The sequence below is a fragment of the Salvelinus namaycush genome, chromosome 19 (assembly GCF_016432855.1).
Source record: "Salvelinus namaycush isolate Seneca chromosome 19, SaNama_1.0, whole genome shotgun sequence".
NCBI classification, from domain to species: domain Eukaryota; kingdom Metazoa; phylum Chordata; class Actinopteri; order Salmoniformes; family Salmonidae; genus Salvelinus; species Salvelinus namaycush.
This window is the reverse complement of record NC_052325.1, coordinates 44,096,162-44,119,197: the sequence shown is the minus strand read 5'-3', so window position 1 is coordinate 44,119,197 and position 23,036 is coordinate 44,096,162. Positions and strand designations below refer to the sequence as shown.

At 42.3% G+C, this 23,036-nt stretch overlaps 1 protein-coding gene across 1 annotated transcript in view; it reads left to right on the top strand.

The window, feature by feature from the left end:
* Positions 1-23,036, top strand: part of LOC120064031 (inactive dipeptidyl peptidase 10-like) — a 99,151-nt gene that overhangs the window by 43,613 nt on the left and 32,502 nt on the right. The window contains exons 5-7 of the mRNA XM_039014339.1: positions 1,523-1,575; positions 1,889-1,970; positions 17,183-17,303. Of these exons, the coding sequence (XP_038870267.1) occupies positions 1,523-1,575; positions 1,889-1,970; positions 17,183-17,303 (256 nt within the window). The remainder of the gene's footprint in view (positions 1-1,522; positions 1,576-1,888; positions 1,971-17,182; positions 17,304-23,036) is intronic.

Genomic DNA, 23,036 nt, shown 5'->3' with positions numbered 1-23,036 from the left:
CCCGGTCGCGGCCGGCTGCGACAGAGCCTGGGCGCAAACCCAGAGACTCTGGTGGCGCAGTTAGCACTGCGATGCAGTGCCCTAGACCACTGCGCCACCCGGGAGGCCACTTGTCTTTGATTAAATCACCACACTGAACACAAAGGTCATTGTGCCAGCTCTTGAAGAGATGTAGTGAGGGAAACAATGTGAAACATTTCAAAATGATCCTCTAATATCCACCTGATACTGGAACTGTTATTAGCCATTTTATCATCATGTACAGAGTAGGACATTTTATCAAAGCTAGAGATGACGAGCAGCTCAGAGAGAGTGAATTCCACCCGACAGCAAAGATATCTGCGCAATCTTAAATCTTAAATCTTAAAATGATAACTTCAAACACTTTCTCAGACACTCAAAGTAGTATCTGACAGGCAGTTAAAACTTTTTTTTGCCAAAGGTCAATGTTTGGAAGTAAAACTCCAACTGAAGGGAGTCAATACGGTTCAAATAAAAGTTACAGAGTCCATTCCTCTTCTGTGCCTTCCCAGGGAACAAGAGTCTGTGGTTTTGCTAAAATATCCACAGCAAAACCACAGACTCTTGTTCCCTGGGAGCATTACCTCTAGTTCCAAATGATCACCTTGAATTTGTTTTAAAGAGACGGCGTATCTAAACACTTGGGCGTTTTAGTTCCTAGCCAGGGATGTGTTTTCACAGAGCTTTAACCCTGACCTGCGTCTCTGTTGCTTAGCAGCTTATAGCAACATATTTTGTCAAAGCCATCGGAGGTGCACTCTCCACCTCCCTCCCTTTCTGAGATCACTCATCTTGGCCTGTCAACACTATTTCTGGTGCTCATCAATCTAGCGCTATCACATCTCTGCCACCACCTTCGGGCCTTTCCGCCGTCCTCATGCGCTATGCATAATTCACTGTGGCAAAGTGCATCCTTTTCAAATGAAGAAGCACTTTTTAATTTGAGCTATCCATCCTCGGCTGTGGCATCCCTGTTTTTAGACTCCTGTCTGCTCAAACAGATATATCAAACACTTGAGTCTGAATCAGGTGTCTCTATCCCTCTTTTTATTTATTTCTTTCTTTCTCTCTCTCTCTCTCTCTCCCTCTCTCGCTCTCTTTTCCCCGTCTACAATCTGAATTATACTATCATGTCATGCACAGCTTCTCGAGGGGAATCCAGACAGATTTACAAACACCCTAGTCAGAACCATTTGGATGCTCTCTCTCTCTCCCTCCCTCCTGCCTTTCTCTCTGTGTCTTTCATACTCCCAGGCTTTCAGACCTAAAGTCATGGGGGTTGCATGATCGGTTTCTCAGATGGAATTAAAATGTCTCATCTCCCAGCTGTCACCCATGCAAATTGCATTGTCCCCAGAATCTATTTGTGAAAACAGCTACCGGTCTATTCTGTTTGATGCCTTTCTCTGCCTGTTTTTTTGATGTTGTTATCAGCCAAGCTGCCTCCATCGTAAATATTTAATGCAGTAATCTCCTCTTTCTTTTCTCTCTTTTGTTTTAGGTTTTCCGGCATTCATACATGGCCTCATATAGCATTTACAACGTCCACACAAGGTATGTTTTGTTTGCTTGTTTACCATTAACTTTGTTGGGGTCTTGATGTGTTTGTTTACTTGTCAAGACAATCTATTCTCAGGCAGTTTATCTCAGGCATTAAGTACATTTCAGTTGTGATGATAAAACAATGTGGTGAAATGAGCTTTTAAAGTTTTTAAATGTGAATTTGAATACAGGCAGTCCAAGTTTTCAAATGTTAATTTGAAAGGCAGGCAGTCCAAGTCTAGTAGGCTGAGAGGAGTTGAGCGCTGTCCTTCAAACAAAGTGTGTCAGTGTTACAGTGTTACTGTTACTTAATGTTGTTTTTCAGGGAGGTGTGGGAGCTGGATCCTCCAGAGGTGCTGAATTCTATTCTGCAGTATGCTGCATGGGGAGTACAGGGCCAGCAACTGGTAAGTCAAAGACAAGTGGTCTGTGACCACAAGTAGGCCATTCGTCCATGCAGTCCTCTTATATCTCCCATGTTACCATTTATAATGTGATTTTTCCTGTGCCTGCAAGTAGGGCGATTAAAGTCACAACCCTTTATCATGTTGTTTTTGAATATTACTCCCAATTAGGAAGTTTGCATTTTTGGGCGTAATGGCTAAGGTATCAGGTTGATAGTCGCTGGACCCAGGTTTGAGTCCTGGTCAGGGCTCCCCTCCAAATGTGCAATATTCCGCATTTACCCACCCCAATGTTGAAGGTAACTGACTATAGTCATTACTTAGACTTATGTCAGCTACTTTTAGGTACAGCTTGTATAAACTTAAAAGAAGTTGCTTTAACAAGTTTTGGCTGTGGCCTTAAATATACAGTACCAGGTGACTACCTCATGAAGCTGGTTGAGAGAATGCCAAGAGTGTGCAAAGCTGTCATCAAGGCAAAGGATGGCTACTTTGAAGAATCAAAAAATCTAAAATCTATTTTGGTTTGTTTCACACTTTTTTGTTAATTACATGATTCCATATGTGTTATTTCATAGTTTTGATGTCTTCACTATTATTCTACAATGTGGAAAAATAGTAAAAATAAAGAAAAACCCTTGAATGAGTAGGTGTGTCCAAACGTTTGACTGATACTGTATGTGCAAAGGATTAGGAGCGGTTGGTATGCCAAGGATCAACAGTTTTAATAAATCTCTTTATTCTGTATTTTCAAAATTATGTTCTTTCTTGGTTTGGCCTTCGGGATGATTTTCTTTCCACTTCCTCATGTAATTGCTTTGTTTAACTTAATTGTTCTCCTATTTAATCCCCGCATGGAGTGCATTCTGAACTTTTAATTAGAATGTGTTTTGATTATGTTGCTGTTGAAAGCGAATCATGCTTCTCATTAAAGACGCAACAATGGACTATGTCATATTCACATTATCTCAGACAATGGAAGAATCTATGTTTTGATATACTCTGGCAGCTCCCCTGTTGTCTGCTATTGCCTTGCTGTCATATACAAATGGCTCTATTTATGCACTATTTCGTTTTTTTATGTATTATTTCTTACATTGTTACCGCAGGAAATCTTGTCTTATTACATACAGCCGGGAGGAACTATTGGATATAAGAGCAACGGCAACTTACCAACATTACAGGAATACGACTTTCCTGAAGCGGGTACTCTGTTCGGACCACCACCCAGGAAAATTTATCTAATCCCAGTAGCCTACCCAAAACAACGGCGCTGTAGAAGGGGCAGAGCTAGCAGCCTCCTGGTCAGGCTCCGTAGACGTGCACATCGCTCACCGCTCCCGAGTATACTACTCGCCAATGTCCAGTCTCTTGACAACAAGGTAGACGAAATTCGAGCGAGGGTTGCCTTCCAAAGAGACATCAGAGATTGTAACATTCTCTGTTTCATGGAAACAGGGCTCTCTCAGGATATGTTGTCGGAATCGGTTCAGCCACCGGGCTTCTCCATGCATCGCGCCGACAGAGATAAACACCTCTCTGGGAAGAGGAAGGGCGGTGGTGTATGCTTTATGATTAACGACTCATGGTGTAATCATAACAACATACAGGAACTCAAATCCTTCTTCTCACCCGACCTAGAATTCCTTGCAATCAAATGCTGGCCATTTTACCTACCGAGAGAATTATTGTCAGTTATAGTCATAGCTGTGTACATTCCCCCTCAAGCGAACACCAAGATGGCCCTCACGGAACTTCACTGGACTCTATGTAAACTGGAAACTATATATCCGGAGGCTGCATTTATTGTAGCTGGGGATTTTAACAAAGCAAATTTGAGAACAAGGCTACCTAAATTCTATCAGCATATTGATTGCATGACACGCATGGCTAATACTCTCGACCACTGTTACTCTAACTTCCGTGACGCATACAAAGCCCTCCCCCGCCCTCCCTTTGGCAAATCCAATCACGACGCCATCTTGCTCTTACTGTCTTATAGGCAGAAACTCAAACAGGATGGACCAGTGATGAGAACCATTCAACACTGGACTGACCAATCGGAAGCCACGCTTCAAGATTGTTTTGATCACGCGGACTGGAATATGTTCCGGTCAGCCTCAGAGAACAACATCGACGTATACACTGACTCAGTGAGTGCGTTTATAAAGAAGTGCATTGGAGATGTTGTACCCACTGTGACTATTAAAACTTACCCTAACCAGAAACTGTGGACGGATGGCAGCATTCGCACAAAACTGAAAGCTGTAACGCTCGTCTTCCTCCTCGTCTGAAGAGGAGCAAGGATCGGACCAAAACGCAGCGTGGGTTGAATACATAATTTTAATAATATCAACGAAGACGAAAAAACACTTGAACAAACTACAAAATAATAAACGACGTTAACAGACCTGAACTTGAGAACACATAAAACATGAACGCACGAACAGGAACAAACAAACGAACGAAACAGTACCGTGTGGCGAACAAACACAGACACAGCAACAATCACCCACAAACAAACAGTGAGAACAGCCTACCTTAATATGGTTCTCAATCAGAGGAAACGTAAAACACCTGCCCCTGATTGAGAACCATATCAGGCTAATACAATGAACCCAACATAGAAACACATAACATAGAATGCCCACCCAGCTCACGTCCTGACCAACTAAACAAGGCTAAACAAAGGAAATAAGGTCAGGAACGTGACAAAAGCACGATCCACCACATTAAACCCATGGAAAGAGGTCTGGAAATATGGCTGAATATATACAGTGTAGTTATTCCCTCCGCAAGGCAATCGAACAAGCAAAATGCCAGTACAGGGAAAAGGTGGAGTTGCAATTCAACGGCTCAGACACGAAACGTATGTGGCAGGGTCTACAGGATATCACGGACTACAAAAACAGCCACTTCACGGACACAGTTGTCACGCTTCCAGACAAACTGAACACCTTCTTTGCCCGCTTTGAGGATAATACAGTGTCACCATCGCGGCTCACTTACAAAAACTGCACCCCCCCTCCTTCTCCATGGCTGACGTGAGTAAAACATTTAAACGTGTTAACCCTCGCAAGGCTGCTGGCCCAGACGGCATCCCTAGCGGCGTCCTCAGAGCATACTCAGACCAGCTGGCTGGTGTGTTTACGGATATATTCAATCGCTCCCTTCCCAGTCAGTTGTCCCCACATGCTTGAAGATGGCTACCATTGTTCCTGTACCCAAGAAGGCAAAGATACCTGACAAAATGACTACCGCCCCGTAGCCCTCACTTCCGTCATCATGAAGTGCTTTGAGAGGCTAGTCAAGGATCATATCACCGCCACCTTAACGGCCACCCTAGACCCACTTCAGCTTGCATACCGCCCCAACACGTCCACAGATGATGCAAACGCCATCCCACTGCCCACTACCCTATCCCATCTGGACAAAGATAATACCTATGTAAGAATGCTGTTCATTGACTACAGCTCAGCATTCAACATCATAGTACCCTCCAAGCTCATCATCAAGCTGGAGGCCCTGGGTCTCAACCCCGCCCTGTGCAACTGGGTCCTGGACTTTCTGACGGGCCGCCAACCCAGCTGGTGAACGTAGGAAACAACATCTCCACTTCACTGACCCTCAATGCTGGGGCCCCACAAGGGTGTGTGCTCAGCCCTCTCCTATACTCCCTGTTCACCCACGACTGCATGGCCATGTACACCTCCAACTGAATCATCAAGTTTGCAGACGACACAACAGTAGTGGGCTTGATCACCAACAACGACGAGACAGCCTACAGGGAGGAGGTGGTGTCAGGAAAACAACCTCTCACTCAACGTCAACAAAACAAAGGAGATGATCGTGGACTTCAGGAAACAGCAGAGGGAGCACCCCCCCTATCCACACCGAAGGGACAGCAGCGGACAAGATGGAAAGTTTTATGTTCCTGGGCATACACATCACAGACAAACTGAAATGGTCCACCCACACAGACAGTGTGGTGAAGAAGGCGCAACAGTGCCTCTTCAACCTCAGGAGGCTGAAGAAATTTGGCTTGTCACCAGAAACCCTGACAAACTTTTACAGATGCACAATCGAGAACATTCTGTCGGGCTGTATCACAGCCTGGTACGGCAACTGCACCGCCCTCAGCCACAAGGCTCTCCAGAGGGTGGTGCAGTCTCCATGACACCTACAGCACCCGATGTCACAAGAAGGCCAAAAAGATCATCAAGGACAACAGCCACCCGAGCCACTGCCTGTTCACACCACTATCATCCAGAAGGCAAGGTTAGTACAGTTGCATCAAAGCTGGGACTTTGAAAAGAGATTGAAAAACAGGTTCTATCTCAAGGCCATCAGACTGCTAAACAGCAATCACTAACTCAGAGCTACCTACATTGAGACCACATCACTGGACAGTTTACTAAATGGATCACTAGTCACTTTAAACAATGCCACTTTAAATAATGCCACTTAAATAATTTTTTACATATCTTACATTACTCATATCACGTGTATATACTGTATTTTATACCATCTATTGCACCTTGCCTATACATATTCTCATTCACCCCTTTAGATTTGTGTGTTAGGTAGTTGTTAGGGAATTGTTAGATATTACTGCACTGTCGGAACTAGAAGCACAAGCATTTTGCTACACTCGCATTAACATCTGCTTACCATGTGTATGTGACCAATACAATTTGATTTGATTTGATATTTCTCTTTCTTACATGGAAATGTATGTTTGAGTCAATTACATGTGAAGCCAGAATGTATAGATAATAGCCACTCAATCTCTTGTCTTGGGTTAGAAGGTCAATCAAGTTACCTGGCCTTTAAAACATTTGCATCAAAGAATTCCTTTGGTCCTTTTTTTAAGACACAAAATTATGAGGTGCTGGTTTTTAAGTATTTCCTGTTGTGAAGGTGAATGTCTGGCCCTTTTTGGCAATTCACTTCTAGTGGACATTCAAACATGTTGACAGCTTTCAGTCAGATTATTGGAAAGATGATATTTGATAAACGATAACAATCAGTAGTGAAATGCCAAGTACACCTGAAATAACCTATACTAATTTGACATTCAGTATGCCATTTAAATGTAGACCATTTCCATTTCCTCCAAGCCTGACTATTTATCTCAAATCTACTCGTTTTGTAGTACTTTGTAGTGAAGCTCCGGAGCAGGATTAACCACATTGCCCCATCACCTCTGGAATGCTTCTTTTAAGCTTTCACATCAGGCTGCTCAGACACAGTTCTGATGGTCTCACATGTGAAGGATCACCAAATATTATGAAATTGGGTCATGTTCGATTCAAACCTAGTACGATCCATTTGGATAGTGGGCTCACCGCTGTATCTAAATGATTTTATTGCACCTTTATTTAACTAGGCAAGTCAGTTAAGAACAAAGTCAGACATACAATGACAGCCTACCGGGGAACAGTGGGTTTACTGCCTTGTTCAGGGGCAGAATGATAGATTTTTACCTTGTTAGCTTGAGGATTCGATCCAGCAACCATTCGGTTACTGGCCCAACGCTCTAACCACTAGGCTACCTGCCGCCCATAAAGTGCCAAGAAGGTTCATGTATTTGTCCGACATCATGGGGAAACTAATGGCAGGATCATTATGGTATCCCCCAAAAATGTGATACAATAAAGCAGTTTTTCGAACCAAGACCCCAGAACCCTATTAGTCTAATCCAGGGCAAGTGGCATCCAAAATGCACCTGAACTTAAACGAGAGGCCAGCCTTTCTGAAACGTTGGAAACAGCATAAGCAGGTGGATTTGGAATGCTAAATGACCCTTGCATTGTCTTACTTGCGTAACCCCGGTTATCTGAGTGAGGTGTCGTACATATGGGGACACGCCCTTCGAGACGGGAACACAAGGAAGCTCCAATCACACAACGTCTGTCGTAGACAGACAGGGGGCATGGTGGATAGTGGGGAACCCCACGTCTTATAAGGCACCACAATCCCACCCTGTACTGATTATCAAGCATATGTTTTCTTCCTTACACATAGCGAGAAGGGAAACGCGGTGAGATACAGTACCTCACTCATAATATCAGAGTAACGGGTTTACTCAAGTAACCTTAAGTTCTCTTTCAAATACTTGTTTCGGTATCTCACATATGGGGAAAGACTCAACTCCGTCCAAACAGATGGGAAAACTCAAAAATGGATCCAAACTTAAGCCCTTAAACAGATGGGAATTGGTCTATATGGAAAGGGCTAAATTGAAATGTTTCTTACAGAAGAAATATGGAAATGCATAACCTCGGCACACCGCAGGTCTAACTGGTGTTTCCAAGTGGCCATACACCTCTCCAAAGTGTGCACAGTTCCTAAGCAATTTCAATGACTCAAACAAGAGTCTTCAACTATAATGTGCTTTTATTTTAGCTCTCTTAGCTGTGCCATTGAGGAACTAGTGCAAGCACATTTTTTGTTGTTTTGTTTGGAACACAGCCCTGCATGCCCGCCTTTACACAAGTAATGTTGTTTACACAATCCAAAACGGTCCATTATAAATCACAATCTGGGTCAGGTGGACATCATTTGAAAGCTTGTTCTATTACCAACGTGACTGGCTAAATTATAAAATACGATCTTACAGTATTAGACTTTCACAATGCAATTCAGAGAACAGATCATCATTTTGGTTAATATAGATTGGAGTCAGATGCGTGGCCTGTGGCAAATTCTCTTCACAAGATAACAAACTGGCTCATTCTGTTCAGGACAACCCAGGGTATGACGCCATGTCATCTTGTAACTAACTCTCCATCAAAACGTAGTGATCATAAACCTTTACACTGTACATGCTTTTATGATATCAAACTAGTATTTATTATAGTCCTCGACGTCTCATCTTTCAAAAAATCGAATCGAATCCTATTTTATTTGTCACATGCGCCGAATACAACAGGTGTAGTCATTACCGTGAAATGCTTACTTATGAGCCCTTCTGTAACGAAGCAGATTTGTGAAAAATTAAGTAAGAAAAATAAACAAACAGATAATCGGGTCCTCGTAATTTACAGCATTTCCCTCACTCGGACAACAAAAACAATTGCAAAAGTGGCCCAATTAGAGGGATGGGTGAAACTTCTTGTCATGCGTGGTGCTCAACTTCAGAACAACTGTCAGTCAGAACCCATACAGAGCTGTGAAGTGGAGACCCTGACACAGATTTTTTTGACAGACGTCACGTAGTAGAACTGCATAAGTGTTGCTCTCCACTTTCTGGAGGTCCGGGTTTTGAAATCAGTAGAATGCACGGTGGAATTAGAGTATGATTGCTAAGGAGATCGAGAAAATTCTGCCGTTTGATTGCAAATATGCAGACAGAGTTGAAAAGAGAACACACATAAGAAGGTTGTGGTATAAAACACCTGTCTCTGGATTACATCTTCAAACTAAGGCAAACATGGCATCCGTGACAGAGAGGGAGAAGCGTCCAATCAATCAAATTTATTTGTAAAGCCCTTCTTACATCAGCTGATGTCACAAAGTGCTGTACAGAAACCCAGCCTAAAACCCCAAACAGCAAGCAATGCAGGTGTAGAAGCTACCTTTGGGAAGAGAGGAAGTAGCATTTCCAACGTACTGAATGGTCCCTAGCTCAATAGCACAATCCTCTAGCAATAGAGCTGAGTCGCCGTAGGCCACTAAAACCGAATTTGCAGAGATTGCGTTGCAGGTAGCTGGCTGAAGACTGTTGTCCCCAAGCGACTATACCCACCATGCGTGACAGATCTCCACCAACTTGGTGGGGTGCCTTTCAGGCGCTGAGACTCTCATTCGCCGAGGCAACAGTACCTTCTGGTGGCGTGCCAAAAAGTCGCTTCTTTTGCTCATAGCTATGTAGCTCTGAGCACTTGGCAAGGCGCCTGGATGCAACAGAGAAAAATATTATGAGGAAAGATGCTGAGAGCACTGAACGGGAATAGTGTTTGAGGGCAACTGATGTTCTGTCATCCTGCTCCTGTCTGAATCATATTGTCTTCTGGTCCCGGCTGGAACCTAAAGGTGTCGGGGGAGATCCTTGATAGGGAGGGCACTCGGGGGAGAAGTGCAACTTCCACACCTACTGCTGTCAGCGGGTTGGAACGATGAGCTGCGGCACAGGGGATAGGTTAGGAAAACGAAGGAGTGTCTCTCTAGTACCACAAGTTGGGGAGAGATGGATATGCTAAACTAGAGAGAGGTTAGGGCAGGGAGCCACCAGTGCTGTGTGCTGCCCCTCTCATTAACTAGGGGGCTAGGACTGCTTACCTCCAAGTCTGCCCTAATTCTGACAGTAGGCTCTGTAGCCAGAGCTGTAAAATGCAGACTCCTCCATGCGCTGCATGTCCAGGCTAGAAAATCCCTTAGTGGCCAATCTGCTGGAAAAGGGATGCCCCAGGACAATTTGGCCTCATCAAGCCTGACCATGGAGGTAGGGACGTCGTTAGCCGGAGAGTTGCTCTACAGGCTCTCTCCCAGAGAGGTAAAAAAAATTGTCAGCCTAGCCAGAGAGGGCGCTGGTAAGCTAAACGAGGGGATAAGTGATGCTACCAAGTACAGGTAGAAGAAGCTAGCGGATAAAGCTAACTCTAAGTGTAACAAGAGTAAGAAAATATATCCGCTTTTATTTGTGAAGTTCATCAAAATGATTGAATTCATGCTTTTGAGTTCATCTTTTGATATGTCTTATAGTTTCGTTTATTCCTATTGACATGTTTCATCTATAGTTGCATTAAGCTCAACGCTGGGGTCGCTGTTGAGTAAGTTTGAGGCTTGAATGTAGCACATGGTTATGTGAATAACTTACTCCTTAGCCTGATGTGTCCCCACTTGCACCAGCAAATAGCTGGCTTTTCGAGTGGTGGTGACTGGTAAAACACTTTTTCCTCGGATTTACGAACGGACAATCTCCGTTGTTGTATATAGTGCTATTTTATTTCTATTGGTGTATTTTTTATTACCATTGTCATTATTTTATTTCACTTAGCCCTGCATGTTGGAGCTTGAACCATAAGATGTTCACTGTACCCCGCAATCACACCTGCAACCCTGTACATATGACTATTAAACACTCTGAATCGGAATCTAACTGTCTGATGCAGGTGGGGATGAACAATTTGTGAGAGGAGCTTAGAGAGAGCTTGTGATTTCCGTACAGTAGAAAACAATAATGACTAGAGGGCGGGATCGTAGCACCTTATAAGGAGTTGGGTTCCCCATTATTCACCATGCTTCCTGTCTGTATATGACAGACGTGTAATTGGATCTTCCCTGTGGTCCAGCCTTGAAGGGAATGTCCCCATATGTGAGATTCTGAAACGAGTATTTGAAAGAGAAACTCCAGTTCATTTTCAAAAGGAAATCTGCCAAATTAGATGATTGATTCCAACATACAGCCTTTTGTCAACATTTAACAGGCTTTAGTATATTAGTGGCTTCTTGTCTACATTTGGAACATTCTGTGTGGTTTATTTGGGCATAAATCAAACTCACCTCCATTAGAAGGCCATTACTGGTGATGAGGGGTGAGAGGCAGACAGATGTGCAGGCATGCGGGACTCTCGAGTGGCATACGCTGCATCATTAGCCATAAGTGTATCTTATGAATAGATGATACTGCCAGTACACATCTTCGATACCCATACGGGAATAAAATACATTGGCAAAATAATGTATTTGAAAAACATTTATTTAATACATTTTAAATACATTCCAACATATATTGAAAATGTGTATATATACTGTAAATGTTTGTAAAATGTACACTGAGTGTACAAAACATTAGGAACACCTGCTCTATCCATGTCAAAATCAAATCAAGTCAAATGTTATTTGTCACGTGCCCCGAATACAACAGGTGTGACCTTACAGTGAAATGCTTACTTACAAGCTCTAGCCAATAGCGCACAAAGGGTATTAGGTGTACAATAGGTAAGTAAAGAAATAAAAAACATTTAAAGACAGTTGAAAATAACAGTAGCGAGGCTATATAGGGACACGGGTTAGTCAGGCTGATTGAGGTAGTATGTGCATGTAAATATGGTTAAAGTGACTATGCATATATGATGAACAGAGAGTAGCAGTAGCTTAAAAGAGGGTTGGGGGGGCACACAATGCAAATAGTCCGGGTAGCCATTTGATTACCTGTTCAGGAGTCTTATGGCTTGGGGGTAAAAATTGTTGAGAAGCCTTTTTGTCCTAGACTTGGCACTCCGGTACCGCTTGCCATGCGGTAGTAGAGAGAACAGAGTTGGGTTGGCTGGGGTCTTTGACAATTTTTAGAGCCTTCCTCTGACACCGCCTGGTGTAGAGGTCCTGGATAGCAGGCAGCTTAGCCCCAGTGATGTACTGGGCCGAACGCACTACCCTCTGTAGTGCCTTGCGGTCGGAGGCCGAGTAATTGCCGTATCAGGCAGTGATGCAACCGGTCATGATGCTCTCGATGTTGCAGCTGTAAAACCTTTTGAGGATCTCAGGACCCATGCCAAATCTCTTTAGTTTCCTGAGGGGGAATATGCTTTGTCGTGCCCTCTTCGTGACTGTCTTGGTGTGTTTGGACCATTCTAGTTTGTTGTTGATGTCGACACCAAGGAACTTGAAGCTCTCAAACTGCTCCACTACAGCACCGTCGATGAGAATGGGGGAGTGCACGGTCCTCCTTTTCCTGTAGTCCACAATCATCTCCTTAGTCTTGGTTACGTTGAGGGATAGGTTGTTATTCTGGCACCACCCAGCCAGGTCTCTGACCTCCCTATAGGCTGTCTCATCGTTGTCGGTGATCAGGCCTACCACTGTTGTTTCATCTGCAAACTTAATGATGGTGTTGGAGTCGTGCCTGGCCATGCAGTCGTGGGTGAACAGGGAGTACAGGAGGGGACTGAGCACGCACCCCTGGGGAGCTCCAGTGTTGAGGATCAGCGTGGCAGATGTGTTGCTACCTACTCTCACCACCTAGTGGCGACCCGTCAGGAAGTCCAGGATCCAGTTGCAGAGGGAGGTGTTTAGACCCAGGATCCTTAACTTAGTGATGAGCTTTGAGGGTACTCTGGTGTTGAACGTTGAGCTGTAGTAAAGTAGCATTCTCACATAAGTGTTCATTTTGTCCAGGTGGGAAAGGGAAGTGTGGAGTGCAATAGAGATCATCTGCATCATCTGTGGATCTGTTTGGGCGGTATGCAAATTGAAGTGGGTCTAGGGTTTCTGGGATAATGGTGATGATGTGAGCCATTACCAGCCTTTCAAAGCACTTCATAGCTACAGACGTGAGTGCTACTGGTCTTTAGTCATTTAGGCAGGTTTCCTTTGTTTTCTTGGGCACAGGGACTATGGTGGTCTGCTTGAAACATGTTGTTATAACAGACTCAATCAGGGACATGTTGAAAATGTCAGTGAAGACACCTGCCAGTTGGTCAGCACATGCCCGGAGCACACGTCCTGGTATTCCATCTGGCCCCGCAGCCTTGTGTATGTTGACCTGTTTAAAGGTCTAGCTAACACAACGTGTCATTGGAACACAGTAGTGATGGTTGCTGATAATGGGCCTCTGATCGCCTATGTCGATATTCCATAAAAAATCTGCTGTTTCCAGCTACAATAGTAATTTACAACATTAACAATGCCTACACTGTATTTCTGATCAATTTGATGTTATTTTAATGGACAATTTTTACATTTTCTTTCAAAAACAAGGAAATGTCTAAGTGACCCCAAACTTTTGAGCGGTAGAGTAAGTTTTCAGATCCTTTACTCAGTACTTTGTCGAAGCAACTTTGACAGCAATTACAACCTCAAGTTGTCTTGGGTATGATGCTATAAGCTTGGCACACCTGTATTTGGAGAGTTTCTCCCATTCTTCTCAGCAGATCCTCTCAAGCTCTGTCAGGTCGGATCGGGAGCGTTGCTTGATTTCTCTGTAATTTGCTCCGTTCATCTTTCCCTTGATCCTGACTAGTCTCCCAGTCCCTGCCGCTGAAAAACATACCCACAGCATGATGCTGACACCACCATGCTTCACCGTGGGGATGGTGCCAGGTTTCCTCCAGATGTGATGCTTGGCTTTCAGGCCAAAGAGTTCAATCTCGGTTTTGTCAGACCAGAGAATCTTGTTTCTCATGGTCTGAGAGTCTTTCTGTGCCTTTTGGTAAACTCCAAACTCGTTTTCATGTGCCTTTTACTAAGGAGTGGCTTATGTCTGGCAACTCTAACATAAAGGCCTGATTGGTGGAGTGCTGCAGAGATGGTTGTCCTTCTGGGAAGGTTCTCCCATCTCCACAGAGGAACTCTGGAGCTTTGTCAGAGTGACCATCCAGTTCTTTGTCACCTCCCTGACCAAGGCTCTTCCCCCCCCGATTGCTCAGTTTGCCCGGGCGGAATGATGGAGGCATTTCCTAATAACGTCCAATCAATTGAATTTACCACAGGTGGACTGCAATTAAGTTGTAGAAACATCTCAATGATGAGCAAAGGAAACAGGATGCCTCTGAGCAAAGGAAACAGGATGCCTCAATTTCGAGTATCATAGCAAAGAGCCTGGATATTTATGTAAGTAAGGTACTTCTGTTTTTATTTTTTATACATTTGCAAACATTTCATTATGGGGTATTGTGTGTAAAGATTGACGAGGAAAAAATACATATTTAATCCATTTTAGAATGCGGCTGTAACGTAACAAAATGTGGGAAAAGTCAAGGGGTTTGAATACTTTCAGAATGCACTCTATATGGAGACCGCCCTACCCCGGCATAGACAGGGCTTAGAGTCTTATGGGTTATAAAATCCTGTTATATTAAATGAAGTGCCCTTTTATATAGACCACATGGAGAATCCAATAAATCTATTTTTCCAGATGAATAAAGACTTGCTAAAGTACCCCAAAATTGTTTTCATGTCCCTCATTTAAGGGTCAAGCCTGTTACGTGAACGGATCTCTTGTTTTAATATGGGTGAAACTATTCCTATATTTTTTATAAAGAAACACTGAACATCTAATTGTCAAATCTGTTACCCATAGATAGATAGGCTAGAAATGTTTTAACAAATACATTTTTATTTTGTTCATCTTGCATTCATTTGCCCCTCCCTGTTGCACACAACAAGCTTCCATTCCCCAGTCACGGGATTTATGGCTGATTTAAGAAGAAATCAAACAGAGGGTTCATTACATGACAGATTATTTGTCTGATATGGTTTACATGTATTATGAAGTTATGAGTAAATGTTAAGAACTGCAGTTCCGTGGTTTTCATGGTATTCATCCATGATATTCATATCGACAAACAATACATCAATTGATTTAGGATGACCTGGAGCTTCATTTGGTATAAACTGTGTCGAAATCAGACGAACACATGAATTGAAAATGTACTTATTGAAATGTTGCTTACAGGAGGCCGGAGGGGGGGAGGGTGATATCGAGTCCTACAGCAACAATGTTTTTCTGAACCCCCTGCTAAAGATGAAGAGAAATATATCTTCCATTACGTTTTCACTAATGTGGAAGTCAGTCTTTCAGGGATTGACATCTAGTGAGCATGAGAAGGCTTAGGTCTGCATACACAATGCATTTACATTTACATTTTAGTCATTTAAGCAGATGCTCTTATCCAGAGTGACTTACAGTTAGTGCATTCATCTTAATATCACAGTCATAGTAAGTACATTTGTCCGCGATAAAGTAGCTGTCAGCGAGGTCAGCACTAGTAAGGGTGGGAAAAAAGTCAAGTGTGAGTGTTAGTTCACAAAAGTCTTTTTTTTGGTGGTGCTGTGGGATTATTTAAGATACTCTTTGAAGAGGTAGGGTTTCAGATGTTTTCGGGAAAGATGGGTAGGGACTCTGCTGTCCTCGCTTCAGGCTGGTTGGGGTGCCAGGAGAGTGAAGAGCTTGGACTGGGCTGAGCTGAGCAGGAGCTACCCATACATTGTACAACCTATAGTAAAAAAAAAATGGAATAACAATAATCTTCTCGAGCTCCATAATGTTTTCATTATTTAATTAAGCTGAAGACAGGCCCTTACTATACTCTTCTTTTTTTTACCTCTTGAGATGGGAAAACATGTTTTTATGAATTTGAGCATGTGATCTTGGTGACAGAATGTTAAAATTAGGTGAAATCAAAAGTAAATTTGTTTACTCACCATCACAATTAAAATTATATTACTGGCAAAGTTTTGGCCTGGTAGGCCCCAAAAGTTATACTGATACTCAGTTCGTATACAGAACTGACACAATAGGTTTGTGTGGGTCAACAACAGCATCCTTGAAGTGAAGGTTTTTGCTGCTGGGCTGATCTGTGAACACAAACTCAAGCCCAAATCAAAAAGTAATCCATATAGAAATGTTACGATAGCGCTTCCTTGTAACCAAACCTGTCATAACCAAATTTCCTAACAGACGCCTCATAGTTTCAAACACACTCCTCTCCTACACCACTGTGGTACTGAAAATCCGACCCCATTTAAGGACACCTAGTCTCAGCTTTTAGTGAAGCAGATGGCACATTGATGTGGAAACTGTTCAAACTGTTCAAGTCATTGCTGTTAAAAGCAGCTCTTTTGGCTGAATCCTATACCACACACACACTACTGAAGCGATTTAGACAAGTTGCCTTTGCTTAATGTCTTTGATATAACAGCGGGGCCTGCAGAGCTTGAGATGGGCTCAGCTCAGCTCCAGGACCAAGTGACTACATAACAGTGCTTTATGTAAGTCTGGCTGATGCAGACAGCTGGCTGGCTGAGAAACGTTGAATGGTTCTGGGAAAAGTAGTCATCTGAGGCTGAGGAATTGGGTGCTAATTTCAACACTGCTCTATGTAACACAGGTCCTTTAGGTTGATGGAATCGGACATTAGGTTTCTGCTGTTTCTCTGGACAGGGATGATTCCAGGCCACTTCAACCGTATCCAATCAGGGAATAAGACCTGAATGGAAATGTGTTATTATTTCCCCCTTTCATGAATTTCAATATCTCTGCTAAATTGAGTGGGTTGAAAGGGATTTTACCGTAGGCCTTGTATTTGAATATACTGTACATTACCATAGAAGTTTATTCTCTCTGGGTTCAAAACATAATTTTTGTCAAACGCTGATGTTTCATTGAGTTTCACAGTGCAGGCCTGTAGAGGTCATACCAAGGTGTAATGTTAAATGTGATATGTCAGTAATGACTTTCCTGATCTCATTGTGTGTCCTTGTGCCCACAGATCTACATATTTGAGAACAATATTTACTACCAATCAGATGTGAAGAGCAACTCCCTCAGACTGACATCGTCTGGAAAGGAAGGGGTCATCTTCAATGGGATCGCTGACTGGCTGTACGAGGGTAGGTGGGTCGTTCCACGAATAGAATACATTTTGCGCCCCTTTGATATTTGAAGTAGAAATTGTGCCGCAATATTTCATCTTAAATGCCTGTTATATTAAATGAAGTGCCCTTTAATATAGACCACACAGAACATGTTATCAGCTTTTTTATATTAATAAAAAGACTTGCTAAAGTGCCAACATTCAGCATTTTGGCATGTCCCTCTGTACCCTCCGTGACTTCTATGAAGATTTTAACCCACTTAACCCCAAAATATATCAATGTTTTCACCATCCTCTGCGGTTGTGATGTACTGCAAAATTCTCTAAAACGATGTTTTAAGGCTTATGGTAGAGAAATTAACATTACATTTTCTGGCAACATCTGTGGTGGAAATTACTGCGGTCAGCATGCCAATTTCATGTTCCCTCAAAACTTGAGACATCTGTGGCATATTGTTGTGGGATTTTTTTTTTGTTGAGTGGCCTTATATGGTCCCCAGCACAAGGTGCACCTGTGTAATGATCATGCTGTTTAATCAGATTCTTGATATGCCACAAATTTATGCACAACATTTGAGAGAAATAAGCTTGTTGTGCATATGCAGTGGTGTAAAGTACTTAAGTAAAAATACTTTAAAGTACTATTTAAATAGTTTTTGGGGGTATCTGTACTTTACTTTACTATTCATATTTTTAACTACTTTTACTTTTACTTCACTACATTCCGAAAGAAAATAATGTAGTTTTTTACTCCATACATTTTACCTGACACCCAAAAGTACTCATTACATTTTGAATGCTTAGCAGGACAGAAAAATTGGCCAATTCACGCACTTATCAAGACAACACAAATGCATCTATTGTAAATGATGTCTGAGTGTTGGAGTGTGCCCCTGGTTAGCCATACATTTTAAAAACAAGAAAATGGTGCTGTCTGCTCTGCTTAATAGAAGGAATTTTAAATGATTTATACTTTTACTTTTGATACTTAAGTATAATTTAGCAATTACATTTACTTTTGATACTTAAGAATATTTAGAAGCAACTACTTTTAGACTTTTACTCAAGTAGTATTTTACTGGGTGACTTTTACTTTTACATGAGTAACTTTCTATTAAGGTGTCTATACTTTTACTCAAGTATGACAAATGGGTACTTTTTCCACTACTGTGCGCATGGAACATTTCTTGGATCTTTTATTTCAGCTCATGCAACATGGGACCAACACTTTACATGTTGCGTTTATATTTTTGTTCAGTTTAACTCAAGATATTTGTGACTGAATAACACAGTTCAGTGATTTTCAACAATTCTAACATGCCTCATGTTTTCCTGATGATATCAAATTAGTCAAACACAGTCGGGGAGTCAAACTGCATTTTTTAAATGAAATTTTCATTTCCCTTCAGCTACATAGTAAGTGGATGAATGAAATACTAAATTAGTGCCGAATGCCAGTTTATGCAAAACAATGATTAAATATAAATGTGATGAAATAGCAGATTTGAAAAGGGAAAAGCTAATTAAGTTTAGGAGAAAGACAGCCCATTACGTTACTCAGGAGAAATGAAACTTTACACAGATTAAGAAAGCGTTTCAGCAAGCAGTTACTTCAACTGTGCAATTGTGTATAATTTTTGTTAATTTTTCCATCATCTGTACCTTTGTGAAAAATTATCATTGTAATTATTTACTGTGTGGGCATTTTTGCCTCGATATGGACATCCAGAGCCATATTAACTAAGCGTGTGCACCCAGCAATGTATAAAATACCAAAAGGAAAGCCAAAACATGACACTATTCGTTTAAAGTACAGTTTACCATTACTTTATTCTTTCTCTTGATCTGTATTTGACCTTTTTGTTATTTCACCACTCTGGGGCACTCTGTTCACAACATTGACACTCGCCCACACAATGCCATCTGCCCAGTACAGTTGTAAACAGGATTCATCCTTGAAGAGCACCCTTCTCCAGCATGCCAGTAACCATTGAAGGCGAGCATTTTCCCACTGAAGTCGGTTACGACGCCCAACTGCATAAAGGTCAAGAATCTGGTGAGGATGACGAGCATGCAGATGAGCTTCCCTGAGATGGTTTCTGACAGGTTGTGCAGAAATTCTTTAGTAGTGCAAACCCACAGTTTCATCAGCTGTTCAGGTGTCTGGTCTCAGACGATCCCACAGATAAAGAAGCCGGATGTGGAGGTCCTGGGCTGGCATGGATACATGTGATATGCGGTTGTGAGGCCGGTCGGACGTACTGCCAAATTCTCTAAAATTACATTGGAGGCGGTTTATGGTCGAGAAATTACCATTCAATTACCGGGCAACAGCTCTGGTGGACAATACTGCAGTCAGCATGCCAATTGCACGCTCACTCAAAACTTGAGTCATCTGTGGCATTTTGTTGTGTGACAAAAATTATTATTTTTTAGTCCCCAGCACAAGATGCCCCTGTGTAAAGAGCATACTGTTTATCCAGTTTCTTCATATGCCACACCTGTTTTGGTGGATGGATTATCTTGGCAAAGGAGAAATGCACACTAACAGGGATGGAAAAAAATTTGTTCACAACATTTGAGAATAATAAAGCTTTTGGTGCGTATGGAAAATGTTGTGGATCTTTTATTTCAGCTCATGAAACATGAGAACATAACTTTATATGTTGCGTTTATATTTTTGTTCAGTATACATGATTTTCATGGTAATATGACAGTTTATATGACAACCTAAATATTCCTTAGTTTGTCTGTTTTGAACTCTGTGACAATGTAATGTGAAGTAAAATCTCTCTCTCTCTCTCTCTCTCTCTCTCTCTCTCTCTCTCTCTCTCTCTCTCTCTCTCTCTCTCTCTCTCTCTCTCTCTCTCTCTCTCTCTCTCTCTCTCTCTCTCTCTCTCTCTCTCTCTCTCTCTCTCTCTCTCTCTCTCTCTCTCTCTCTCTCTGGAGATTCAAATGACTCCCAATCAGACCTAATTAACATCTCAAATGTTTGACATTATGTTGCCACAGACCGTTAAGTACTGTTAACTGCACTCGAACATCATGCTTGAGTTGTCGCAATACTTTAGTGCTCTCTATTTTTTTTTTGCACACTATCGACATATGGCCTTCTTATATGGAACAGTACAGATGGAAACTTCAGGAAAGATGGTTATGTCAACTATTATCTCAAGGTGTTTCACACTAAATTTCCATATGCAGCGTTTACCGTGAATGAAGTCTCCGCGGATGAGGGAACGCAATACTTCAGTGATACGGATTGAATCCAGCCCTAACACTACTACATGGCCATTTTGTTGGAGAATACAGTGCCTTATGAAAGTATTCACACCCCTCGACTTTGTCTGCATTTTGTTGAGTTACAGTCTGAATTTAAAATTTCAAAATGTTTACAAATTAATTAAAAGTGAAAGCTGAAATGTCTTGAGTCAATAAGTATTCACCCCTTTGCCTTGGGTAACCTAAAAAAAAATCATGAGTAAAAATGTGCTTAACAAGTCACATAATAAGTTGCGTGAACTCACTGTGTGCTATAATAGTGTTTAACATGATTTTTGAATATCACTGTACCACACACATACAATTATGTGTAAGGTCCCTCAGTCGAGCAGTGAATGTCAAACACAGATTAAACCACAAAGACCAGGGAGGGTTTCCAATGCCTCGCAAAGAAGGGCAACTATTGGTAGATGGGTAAAATAAAGCAGACATTGACTATCCCTTTGAGCATGGTGAAGTTATGAATTACACTTTGGATTGTGTGGAAGGAAACTGCTCAGGGATTTCACCTTAAGGCCAATGGTATCTTTAAAACAGTTCGTGTTTAATGGCTGTGATAGGAGAAAACTGAGGATGGATCAACAACATTGTAGTTAATCCACAATACTAACCTACCAGACGAGCTAAATGGCTTTTATGCTCGCTCAGTAGCCGATGTGAGCAAGACCTTTAAACAGGTTAATATTCACAAGGCGGGGGACCAGACGGATTACCAGGACCTGTACTCAGAGCATGCGCGGACCAACTGGCAACCAACCTCTACCTGACCGAGTCTGTAATACCTACATGTTTCAAGCAGACCACCATAGTCCCTGTGCCCAAGAAACCGAAGTTAACCTGCCTAATTGACTACCGCCCCGTAGCTCGCACATCGGTAGCCATGAAGTGTTTGAAAGGCTTGTCATGGCTCACATCAACACCATAATCCCGGAAACCCTAGACCCAATCCAATTCGCAAACCGCCCCAACAGATCCACAGATGACGCATTCTCAATCGCTCCACACTGCCCTTTCCCACCTGCACAAAAGGAACACCTACTACTATGTGAGCATGCTGTTCATTGACTACAGCTCAGCGTTCAACACCATAGTGCCCACAAGGCTCATCACTAAGCTAAGGACCCTTGGACTAAAGACCTCCCTCTTCAACTGGATTCTGGACTTCCTGATGGGCCGTCCCCAGGTGGTGACTTTGCTGACGACACAACAGTGGTAGGCCTGATCACTGACAACGATGGGACAGACTATAGGGAGGAGGTCAGAGACCTGGCAGTATAGTGGCGCTACAGAGGGTAGCGCATACGGCCCAGTACATCACTGGGGCCAAGGTTCCTGCCATCCAGGACCTATATACTCGGCGGTGTCAGAGGTCACCCAAGTCATAGACTGTTCTCTACCACTAGGTCTAAAAGTCTCCTTAACAGCTTCTACCCTCAAGCCATAAAACTGCTGTACAATTGATCAAATGGCCACCCGGACAATTTACATTGACCCCCCCCCTCCCCTTTGTTTCTACACTGCTGCGAGTAGCAGTGCTACTCGCTGTGTATTATCAATGCATAGTCACTTTACCCCTACCTTCATGTACAAATTACCTCGACTAACCTGTACTCCCGCACATTGACTCGGTACCAGTACCCCCTGTTATATAGCCCCGTTATTTGATTGTGTTACTTTTTATTTTGTAATATACTTTAGTTTATTTAGTAAATATTTTCTTGACTCTATTTCTTGAACTGCATTGTTGGTGAAGGGCTTGTAGTAAGCATTTCACCTGTTGTATTCAGTGCATGTGAAAAATAACATTTGATTTGATAATTGACCGAATGAAAAGAAGGAAGCCTGTACAGAATACAAATATTCCAAAACATGCATCCTGTTTGCAACAAGGCACTAAAGTAACACTGCAAAATATATGGCAAAGCAATTAAGTTTTTGTCCTGAATACAAACTATTATGTTTGGGGCAAATCCAACACATTACTTAGTACCACTCTTCATATTTTCAAACATAGTGGTGGCTGCATCATGCTATGGGTATGCTGATAATCGTTAAGGACTGGGGAGTTTTTCAGGATGAAGAAGAAACATAATAGACCTAAGCAGAGGCAAACTCCTAGAGGATAACCTGTTTCAGTCTGCTTTCCACCAGACAATGGGAGATTAATTCACCTTTCAGCGGGACAATAACCTACAACACAAGGCCAAATCTACACTGGAGTCGCTTACCAAGAAGACAGTGAATGTTTCTGAGTGGCTGAGCTAAAGTTTTGACTTAAATCTGCTTAAACATCTACAGCAAAACCTGGAAATGGTTGTCTAGCAATGATCAACAATCAATTTGATTGACAGAGCTTGAAGTTTTGAAAAGAATAATGAAAATAATTTTGAAAAGAATAATGGGCAAATGTTGCACAATCCAGGTGTGGAACACTCTTAGATACTTACCCAGAAAGACTCACAGCTGT